At 42.8% G+C, this 11,092-nt stretch overlaps 1 protein-coding gene across 1 annotated transcript; it reads right to left on the reverse strand.

Moving 5' to 3' along the window:
- Positions 1-472: 472 nt before the first annotated feature.
- LOC148047343 (uncharacterized) lies at positions 473-10,769 on the reverse strand. The gene is made up of 5 exons (XM_087711441.1): positions 9,901-10,769; positions 9,548-9,662; positions 9,372-9,439; positions 2,840-2,969; positions 473-2,298 (listed from the first exon to the last, which is right to left on the reverse strand). The coding sequence occupies exons 1-5, from the start codon at positions 10,453-10,455 to the stop codon at positions 902-904; spliced, it is 2,265 nt and encodes a 754-aa protein (XP_087567567.1). The 5' UTR covers positions 10,456-10,769; the 3' UTR covers positions 473-901.
- Between the last annotated feature and the right edge of the window lie 323 nt (positions 10,770-11,092).

An 11,092-nucleotide genomic window follows, 5' to 3' on the forward strand; every position in this document is an offset into this window, starting at 1 on the left:
TAATTTAAAACTGGGATCAAATCTGGTTGCCACCCAAACAAAGAACATTTCCAATGTGACCCCCCACCCCAATAAGCCCATTTGCATCTGGGGACATTAAAGATCTTTGTGGAATTGCTTAAAAAAAGGCAGTGGCTTTACAAAGTGAAAATCATGACTATTTGAACAAGAAATGCAAATTCTGGATGAGAAAAAAATACTTCAGCAAGAGAATAAATGGAGGATTTTTAAATCAGTGGAAATTCAAAACTTTTAAGTGCCCATTTTTATTGAAAACATCTTCAATTCATAAAGATTACTTTTAGTAGGTAAACAAACAGACAATCAGATGGAAAGAATTATTTTTATGGCCCAACCCAAAATTAACCTAATTTTAGACAAAAATATACTGATAACATTTTGGGGTTCCAATTTGATTGAGATGGGAGTTGCTGGAGTTTTTTAATTCACTTCTGAATCAGTGGTGGGTTTGGATTGGTTCGGCTGAATCGATAATGGTATGCTGGCCTGAGTCGCGGAACTGGCAGCGACCCAGGTCAGCCACATCCCCGAACTGGTTCCTCGGTCACCGCTGTCCTCATCTCTTTTTTTGAGAAGCGCGCACACGAGCGAACCAGCAGTAATGCCAGCCAGAACTCACCCCTGTTCTAGATCCATATTGGATCAGAATTTTTTTTTTTAAAGACCACCCCTCCCAATGGAGACACAATCTGCACTTTTGGCTCAGGCAGGAGATCCTAGTTTCACCTGAATGTGGATCCTTTTATGAGAAGTAAGATGACCATTGTGAGCAAAGCTCTTTCCACATTCTGTGCATTTATATGGCTTCTCCCCTGTGGATCATCCAATGGGAAATAAAATTACGTTTTTGACTAAAGGTGTTTTTTTTCACTCCATGCATTTATATAGCTTCTCCCCCCATGTGGATCTTTTTGTGGCTTCCAAGGCCACTGTTCTGAGTAAATGTCTTTCCACACTCCATGCATTTATACGGCCTCTCCCCTGTGTGGATCATCTTATGGGAAATAAGATGACTTCTTTGAGCAAAGTTCTTTCCACACTCCATGCATTTAAATGGTTTCAATCCTTTGTGGAGCTTTTTGTGTATAGTAAGTCCACCACTATAAGCAAAGGTCTTTCCACACTCCATGCATTTATATGGTTTCTCCCCTGTGTGGATCATCTTATGGGAAATAAGATGACCTATTTGAGCAAAGATCTTTCCACAATCCATACATTTAAATGGTTTCTCTCCTGTGTGGAGCCTTTTGTGGCTTCTAAGTCCACTGCTCTGTGTAAACGTCCTTCCACACTCCATGCATTTATATGGCTTCTCCCCTGTGTGGATCATCTTATGGGAGATAAGATGACCACTTTGAGCAAAAGTCTTTCCACACTCCATACATTTATATGGCTTTTCTCCTGAATGGATCATCTTATGAGAAATAAGTGTACTGCTACGAGCAAAGGACTTTCCACATTCCATGCATTTAAATGATTTCTCTCCTGTGTGGAGGTTCTTGTGTATACTAAGTCCACTACTATAAGCAAAGGTCTTTCCACACTCCATGCATTTATATGGTTTCTCCCCTGTGTGGATCATGTTATGGGAAGTAAGTGTACTGCTGCGAGCAAAGGACTTTCCACACTCCATGCATTTATATGGCTTCTCCCCTTTGTGGCTCCTTTTATGGGAAATAAGATTACATATTTGACCAAATGTCTTTCCACATTCTGTGCATTTATATGGTTTCTCTCCTGAGTGGATCTTTTTGTGGCTTCTAAGTCCACTGCCATGAGTAAATGTCTTTCCACACTCCATGCATTTATATGGCTTCTCCCCTGTGTGGATCCTTATATGGATAGTAAGTTCCTTTTTTGTTCTGAAACATTTACCACATTCTAAACATTTATAAGGCTTCTCTTTTGTGTCAATAGCTTTTTGAGATGTAAGGAATCTATTTCCAAGAGAAAGAATGAATGTCCCATTGTAATTTTGTCCCTTGTGTCTTCTTATAGCATCATCTATTTTGTCTTGGGTTAAACAGTGTTCATTTACTTTAGCTTTGATTAGCTTCACACTTTTCCCAATGTATTTTTTCCTTATCTTCTCCTGTTGGGCATGAAAGTTTGCCATTGGAGCATCGGTGGATGATGAGCTTTTCTGACTCCAATTCTTTGACTGGTTTCTCTCATGGCTTTCAAATTCCATTCGAATTCCAAACTTCTCCATTCCATCTTTAGCACTGATCACTTGGAACAGTTCACAGGAACCTTGATTCTCCTGCCCATTATTACCTTCAAAGCAAAAAGGAAATGAAAATGATAACAAGGTTAGAGAAAAAGACCAAACTGTAGAAAGTCAAGTGAATTTCCTTCTGAATTTCTCTGAAATTCCATTAGGTTGGGTGCTTGCATGCTTACAGGGGTGTGATATAGACATGATGATTTACATACATACATACATACATACATATATGCATCCATGCAACTCTCACTCAGAGTCGGTTTTGAGTTAAGGAATAGAATAGAATAACAGAATTGGAAGGGACCTTCTAGTCCAACCACCTGCTTAGGCAGGAAACCCTAAACCACTTCCGACAAATGGTTATCCAACATCTTAAAATCTTCTGGTGTTGGAGGATTCACAACTTCTAGAGGCGTTGTTCCACTGATTTATTGTTCTAACTGTCAGGAAATTTCTCCTTAGTTCTAAGAAGGCCAGATCCTTTCCTTTTCTCTCCTAGGAGACAATATCTAACTAGTGGTTTTTTAAAATAAAAAACTAACTATAATCTGTCTTTTTGAACTGTCTGATTGGGGACTAGAAAACTCTTACCCAGAGAGATCACGTTCCTATGGTTTTCAAGCATGACTTCTGAATGCAGCGCTTTCTGGTCAGGATCCAGTTGAGACCATTCGTCCTCAGAGAAATACACAGCCACCTCCTTGAAGGACACTAGACTCCTCTGAGCATGGAAAAAAGAACAAAACAGGAGGATTCACAAGATCTGTTCAACTTAATCATTGATTTAGGCAAGAGGATAGAAGGGGAACTCCTCAAATTTGCAGACAAGACCAAATTGACAGGAATACCAACACTCCAGAAAAAAAGCTTGAGATATAGAAGGATCGACAGATTGGGCCCCATCAAATGAAATGAAATGAAATCAACAGTGAGAAATGTAAGGCTCTACATTTAGACAAGAAAAACCACATGGACAGGCAAAGAGTAGGTGATACCTGGCTCAACAGTAGTAAGTGCAACAGGGATCTTGGAGTCCTAGTGGATAAGCACTTAAACATGAGTCAGTAGTAGGCTGCAGTTGCCAAAAAAAAAACTCAAACAGAATCATAGGCTGCATTAAGAGGGGGATAGAATCAAGATGACATGAAGTGTTAGTACCACTTTATAATGCCTTGGTAAGACCACACTTGGAATATTGCATCCAGCTATGGTTGCCAAATGTAAAAAAGATCTTGAGACTCTAGAAAGAGTGCAGAGAAGAGCAACCAAAATTATTAGTCGACTAGAGGCTAATACATATAAAGAACGGTTGCTGGAATTGGGTATGTCTATTGTCATGAAAAGAAGGACTAGGGGAGAGATGATAGCTGTTCCAAGAAGCAATGGGTGGAAAGTATTCAAGGACAGAACCAAACCACAAGTAAAGATTTCCTGACAGTGAGAACAATTAATCAGTGGAATGACTTGCCTCCAGAAATTGTGGGTGCTCCAACACTGGAGGTGTTTATGAAGAAATTGGACAGCCATTTATCTGAAATGTTATAGGGCTTTCTGTCTGAGCAGGAGGTTGGGTCTAGAAGACCTCCAAGATCCCTACCAACTCTACTATTCTTCCCAAATTCCCAAAGCAGAGATATGCACTAAGTTAAATGGCTGTGCGTCACACGTTGTAATTTTAGGTGAGAAAATGGAAAAATCTGAAACTTGCATTCACTGAAGAAATTGAGGAAATTTTATCAAGTTGATTGATTCTGCAAAATCTTCAGTGCCTTTCAGTAAAGTAATCCCACCTCTGGATCAACTGATCTATCGCTCTGAATATCATTGATTGATCTAGTAGCCTGAGCCATTGCCTGAAAGGAAGAAAACAAAGAAGAGAAAATTCACTGGGAAAGTCATTTCTCAGTCTTTGCAAAGCAGGAATGTTTGTTCTCCTAATTGAGGTGCAAATCAGTGGATTGGAAATTAGTTTGTAGCCCAAAGTACTGTGATTACATGCTCAACATGGCCACTCCATTTTTATAGTCTGCCTTATTTTTTAATACAATTTGCTTACTTTTGAACTACAGGTTATAAATGAAGTTTTAAAAATGGTTACATGGCAATGTATTTAGTCATTTTTCATTAGGCTTGCAAAAGTCAAAAGAACTACCAAAAATTGGGTCTCTAACAGTTCCTGCCACTGTGATACATCTATTCCTATTTCTTGAAGGACCTTTAAAAATTGTTTCTTGTGTCAACAGCATACAAAGAAAACCTGTACAAAATATTCTACGGATGGAACTTGTTCCCAAATATGTCACCAGAGTGTTGGGAAATGTAAACAGGCACAAGGATCCTACTATCATATGTGATGAACCTGCTTATTGGCAAAAAAATATTGGTCAAAGATTAAAAGGTGGCTAGAAGAGATGACAACACAACAGATCTAAAACCAGAACTATTCTTATTAGGTATATGTTCTGTTCCCCCCTCCTTCACTTGTTAACAGACGACAGGCAAATAAAAGGAAAGGGAATTATCTTTATCAGTTCTCAGTTTCAAAATGGCTGAGAGCCAAACTAAACTAATTAAAGTCTCTGCCAGAAGATAAACGGACTCAAACATAAATATTTCTTATGGTAAATACAAGAAGAATCCAAACGGAAGCAAAGCCCTTCTTCCCAAAGTCTCTACGAATCAGGGTTACAGAAGTCAAACCATTTTTCGAAGTGCACAGCAAAGAAACCACAATCCAGTATCAGGGAACGTTGACTTCTGCGAGCAGGGTGTGGCCCCACCAGTCGTTTTATCCCTAAGGGAAGCCTCTAACGAGGCACATCTGGTTGCAATCACCTCCTCGGAGTCCTCTGTTGTGCCTTACGCCTGTCAGCTCGTCTCCGTGCATCCTGAAAATACTCACAGAAGGGTTCTTGCTCAGCCTCTCTTGTCTCCTCCTCACTGCTCCAAGGCTCAGTCTCTCTTATGTCCTCCCCACTGGCCCAAGGCTCAGCCATTACCTGGGGACCAACTAGTCTTTCTGAGCCCTGCTCGGAGGCAGACCCCTGTCCAGAACCCTCCTCCTCTTCCAAACATGACTCAAAAGCCCCCTCGCTGTCAGAGTCTGATAACAGCTCCCAAAGCTCTAGCCGAGTCACAACAGGTATACTACCGGGGAAATACAATAAAAGAATCATATACTTAATGTTACATGTAATAACAGCAGCTAGGATTACATATGTACCTAATTGGAAAAATGGAAGTATGAACTGGTAATAAAGAAAATATTAGAATGTGTCAAACTGGACAGGTTAACATTGAAACTTAAACATAAAGGGGAAACGTGGTATTTATGGTATAATGGCTAGATAACAGGTAAAGAAATTAGGAAGTTAATAACGAAAGAAGATAAAAACCTAGAAATAAATACTGGTACAGTATATATGTATGTATGTATGTATGTATGTACCGTGTTTCCCCGAAAATACAACCTGTCCTAAAACTAAAGCCTTGCCACATTTTTTGCATGGGCAAAAATATAAGCCCACCCCAGAAAATAAACCCCCTGGACAAATCCCTCCCTGCCTCCTGCCAGGCAGAGCACTGCTCACCAACATAGCGGTATCCTGAAGGTGCCAAGCTGCAGGAGCCGGGAGGGGGGGGGGAGAAAGGCGCTCACATTGCTTGCTGCTTTCAGGATACCGCGAAGTTGGGGAGTGGCGTTCTGCCTGGCCAGAGGGGGGAGTTGCCCAGCTCTCCCTGCAGCAGCCGCCATGGCGCTCCAAGCATAACGTCTTCTCTGGTTCCAAATTCCCAAACTCGGCTGCCGAGTCTTCCAGCAGCGGCTGCTCTGGGAGTGCGCTCTGTGGTTGTGGGCTGGCTGCTGGAAGACTCTGTAATAAGACCTTGTCGTATTTTCGGGAAAACACGGTATGTATGTATGTATGTATGTATGTATGTACGTACGTTTTTGTAGATTTCACGGGTACAGGTATGCAGGTTTTGGTGTATTTGGGTCTTTTCTCGTGTAAGATTGAAATTGTCTTGGCAATGTTTCGGCGAGGTCTCACTCACCAACTTCAGGCTGGTGTTTTTGGTTTAAACGTGGTCAGAGCTGCCGTCTTTCTATAAATCTTGATTGGGGGGGGTGGAGTGCTGGTCTGTTTTAGTAAGTGGATTGATTGGCTGTGTGGTTGTATCATGATTGGTAGATTGGTGCTGGCTGTATGTCTGTTCTTGTTTTGTGTTGTAACGGCCTGGCTGGTGGGTGGAGCTCATTGACTAGGGCTGGGTCTGTAGGCGGGAGGTATCATCACATTTATTCATGTTGTGGGGGGTGTTTCTCTATTTTGATAGCTTCCATAATTATTCTCTTGTTGAAGTGTTCAGTTTTGGAGATTAATTTGGCTCCTTCAAAATTAATTTCATGTCCTGTAGCTTTAAGGTGCTGAAAAAAGGGAGGAAGTTTTTTTCTTTTTTTCTTACTGCGTTCTTGTGTTCTGCGATGCGTGCATTTATTCTTCTGTTCGTTTGTCCTATGTATGTTGCAGGGCAGATTTTGCATGGTATTTCATAGACCTTGGTTTTCTAGCTGGATTTTGTCTTTGGTTTTTTTTAAAGATGTTGGCTATTTTTTGGTCAGTGTTGAAGGATGTCTTGATATTGTGTTTGTGGAGAATTTTGCTGATTTTATCTGTGGTGCCTTTGATGTAAGGGAGGAGGGTGATGCCATTGTCCTGTTCTGTGTCTTGGTCCTTGGGGGGGTGTCTCCTTTTGGATTAGGTTGGTAATTGTTTTTCGTTGGACTCCATTGGAGATTAATACGTTTGTGAGTGTGTGTAATTCAGTTTTCAGGTGGTCTTTGCCGGCTAGGCGTTTGATTCTAGAGATGAGGGTCTTGACTACAGTTTATCTGGGCAGGGTGGTGATGGGATTGTGCATTTAGGTAGTGGTTGGTGTGTTTTTTCTGGTAGCCATTGGGTTTTTTATAGATTAGGATGTCCAGAAAGGGAAGTTAGTTGTTAGCTTCTATTTCCATAATGAATTGTATTTTGGGGTGTAGGCTGTTAAGATGTGTGAAGAATTGCCCAGTTTTTCTTTCCCATGTGGCCAAATTACAAAAGTGTCATATCTAAGTTACATATCTAAGCCACAGTTTGAGTTTGTGTTCAGATTTATCTAAGGTGTTGGTTTCAAAATGTTCCATGTATAAGTTTGTGATGATGGGTGAGAGGGGTGATCCCATGGGTGCTCCTTCTCTATCTGTTTGTATCTTTGTCCATTATGGATGAAGTATGTGTTGGTTAGGCAGTGGTTGGTCAGGTCCAGGATGTGTTTAGGGGGGTTGTGTTTGTTTTGGATAGCTGTCAAGGCTTCTTTTATAGGCACTTGGGTGAAGAGGGATATGACATCAAAGCTCACAAGTAGGTCGCGGGATTGTAGATTTTGTTTCTTTATTGTTTCTATGAAGTGGAGTGAGTTTTGTACGTGAGGTAATGGATTCTGTGTTGGGTTGGAGTTGTTTGGCGAGGAATTTGGCAAGATTCTGTAGAGGTGAGCCTATGGAGCTGACTATGGGTCTGAGTGGTGTTCCTTCTTTGTGTATCTTGCGGAGGCCATAGAGTTTGGGGCATCTAGAAGATTTCTCTCTGGGGATGATTCTTTGCTGGATCTCTTCACTGATGAGAGAGGCTTTTATTTTGGATTTGGTGTTTTTTTCCAGGTAGGTGGTGGGGTCTGTGTTTAGAGGTTTGTAAGCGGGGTCTTTGAGTAGGTTGGATAGTTTGGCTTGGTAGTCAGACGTGTTCATCACCACTGTGACGTTACCTTTGTCTGCTGGGAGAATGATTATGTTGTTGCCTTTCCTCAGGTTGGTGAGTGCTTTTTGTTCCTCTTGCTGTAAGTTGCTTCTGGGTGGATTGCTGGAGCAAAGAACGTTGGTGACTGCAAGTCTGATTTTATTGGCTTCATCTGGGTTGATTTTAGTGAGTGTAGCTTCAACTCCACATATGATGTCTTCAGTGGGGATGCGTTTAGGGGAGACTGCAAAGTTGAATCCTCTGGAAAGGACATTGGTTTCAGTTGTGGTGAGGGTTCTGTCTGATATGTTGTGTACTGTTTGTTTCATGAGTTGCTGTGGAGGGGGGGTTGGGCTTCTGTTGTTTTTCTAGTCTGTGGAGTTTGTTGGTGTGTGTGTGTCGTGTGTGTGTGTATATATATATATGTATATGTACGTATGTATGTATACATACATATACATATGTGTTGCATTTGTGCTGATAAATAAATAAATAAAGGGAGACTAGTATAGATCTATTTCAAGCTATTTAGCTCTCATCAGCTAGTCATATCCTTACTGGGATTTGAACCTGTGCTGTATTACATATTAAGCAGTTGTGTTAACCACTAAGCCACAAGGTTCTGCTCCTTATCAGCTGAGCCAGGGAAGTAAGTATGTATGTAGTGTCACAACCCCTGGTATGCCCAAATATAGGAGGAAGCAGACTGCTTCCTTTCTCTGTCTATCGGCTCGTCACAAGAGATCATCACAACAGAAAGCCATTAAAGCCAGTAAGGGTATGGCTAGCTGATGAGAGCTAAATAGCTTGAAATAGATCTCTACTAGTCTCCCATTATTTATTTATTTATCAGCACAAATGCAACACAAATGTAACAAAGGCAACAGTAAAAATAATGGCTTTCTGTCGTGATGGTCTCTTGTGACGAGCCGATAGACAGAGAAAGGAAGCAGTCTGCTTCCTCCCATATTTGGGCATACCAGGGGTTGTGACACTAAATACACATATACATATATACACATACACACACACACACACACACACACACATACTGTAAGAAATATTACTACCTGTCTACATGACTATGGATTAAAATAAAGAAAGTGTGGGGAAAAATGCTTCTTGTAAACTCAAAGTTGGTGGAGTATCTAGCAGAATAAGCTAAACAGAGGAAACTATGCTGGCTGATAGCAACTTGAACTTTCTATTCTGCTCTCCATGTTGTGGAAGATCACAAGAATAATCCAGGCCAAACAAGAGGGGAAAATAGAAGGAGAGAGCACTCTCCACACCCACTTCACTTCCTGAAGGGAGAATAGAAATCTAATTACTTTTCCCTTTCTTACTTGATTTGGTGGTTCAACCGCTGTTTGATCTCCGTCATAAAAACCAGAAAGCTTCATTCTTTGTTTCTCTGAAAGGAATAAATAATTTCAAAATGCATATTTAACAAAGTAGGAGGAGGTATTCTACAGAAGAGAAGAAAGTAAGACAGATGGGCAATCAGAGGATCTTCCATTACCTCCTGAGGTGTCCTGACTTTGATCTTCCCAAGGGATCCTCCTGAAAAATAGCTCCTGAGGGGGATTTGATGGGGTCTTCTCTCCCTCAGGATCTCTGATCTCCACATTGCAGCCCTTCAAATAGGAGAAAGGAAAAAAGAAGCAGAATTAATGTATGTCACATTACAGAAAGTGGATTCCTATATTAGGAACACAACCTCAAAGCCCCCAATAACCATCAGTGTTGTTGAGTGAGAAAACAATAGAAGAATGTCCGACAAGAATTGGTGAAATGTCAAAGAAATTTGGGAAGGAGGGGTGAATTATTCAAACACATTCTTTATTCCCTTCTGAGCTTCCTAAAATCTCTCACCTGCAACTCGTCCTGCTCCTTCTGCTCCTGTGCCTGGCTCAGGAGGAGGCCTTCTGCCAGGGCCACCGCCTGGGAGCTGCTCTCTGCTCCACACTCCCGCACCCAGCAATCCATCTCTGGGGGCAGAAGAGCCAGGAGATGCTCCAGAATCACCAGGTCCAGCATCTGGGCTTTGGTGTGCTTTTCTGGTCTCAGCCATTGCCTGCAAAAGTCATGGAGTCTGCTGCAAAGACCTCGGGGATCCTCAGCCTCCCGGTACTGAATGGCGTTCCAGGGCTGAACTTCGGAAGGGAGGATGGTTTTCTCCTCCAGCATCTTCTGCCCAGTCCTTGTCCAGAGCTTCCCCCCCTTCCCAGGCTGAGCAGCTGAAGGGCCTTTTCCGCTTCCCTCCTTGGCAAAAGTTTGTGTCTCCATCCTTTCTCTGTCCTGCAGAGCAATTCCAGATGGGTCCAAGGACTCTGGTGGGTCTCCAGATGCCTTTTCCTTCACAGGACCATTTCTGGTGCCCCAGGATGGATCCCTGCAAGTTATTCTGCTCTTTTTTCTTTTGCCCATGAGAAAAAAATCGGCTTGTAAAGGTTTCAAATGACTTCGAGTTTCTGTATCTGAGATGGAAAGAAAGAAAAAAAAACCTCCAAGAATTAGAAAGTGGAATTCAGCCAATGAACAAACTTCACCCAACTTGACCGGAGCACCAAGCGGCTCATCCCAGTGCAGGGCCGGGAAGGAGGTAGCTGGAGAGGCCGCCTCTCTCCCCTCGGAGACAAGATCGGGCCCTCGGGAGCCTGGTTCGCCCGCTTCTCTCCTGCTGGGCCTCCCCGGCGCCTTACTGGGATCCCCGTTCCCCCCTGCAGGGAGAGGGCGGCTGGGGAGCAGAGGACCCGGAAGAACCCCCCCCTCACCCGGGGCACGTCTGGATATTCCCCCGCCAGACTCTCCCGCAGCCTCTGCGCCTCCTACGGAGCTCCAGGGGTTAAAGAGAGCGAGTGCGGCGTCCTGGAGGGGCAATACTCAATGATATCACTTCCTTCTCCGCCTCCTGTGGAAAGCCAGCCGTGACGTTCTCCCTCCAGTGGGCCAATGGGGAAGCGCCTGGAGTTCCCTTCCTTTGGCGGATGGCGCCCTCTGGTGGATTTGTGGCAAAGTGCCAGGATCGTAAAAACGGCGGGAAAGGGGATCGCATGGGATGGGG

Source organism: Thamnophis sirtalis, unplaced genomic scaffold (assembly GCF_051295495.1).
Source record: "Thamnophis sirtalis isolate CommonGarterSnake01/CBP01778 unplaced genomic scaffold, rThaSir2_p1.2 scaffold_3, whole genome shotgun sequence".
NCBI classification, from domain to species: domain Eukaryota; kingdom Metazoa; phylum Chordata; class Lepidosauria; order Squamata; family Natricidae; genus Thamnophis; species Thamnophis sirtalis.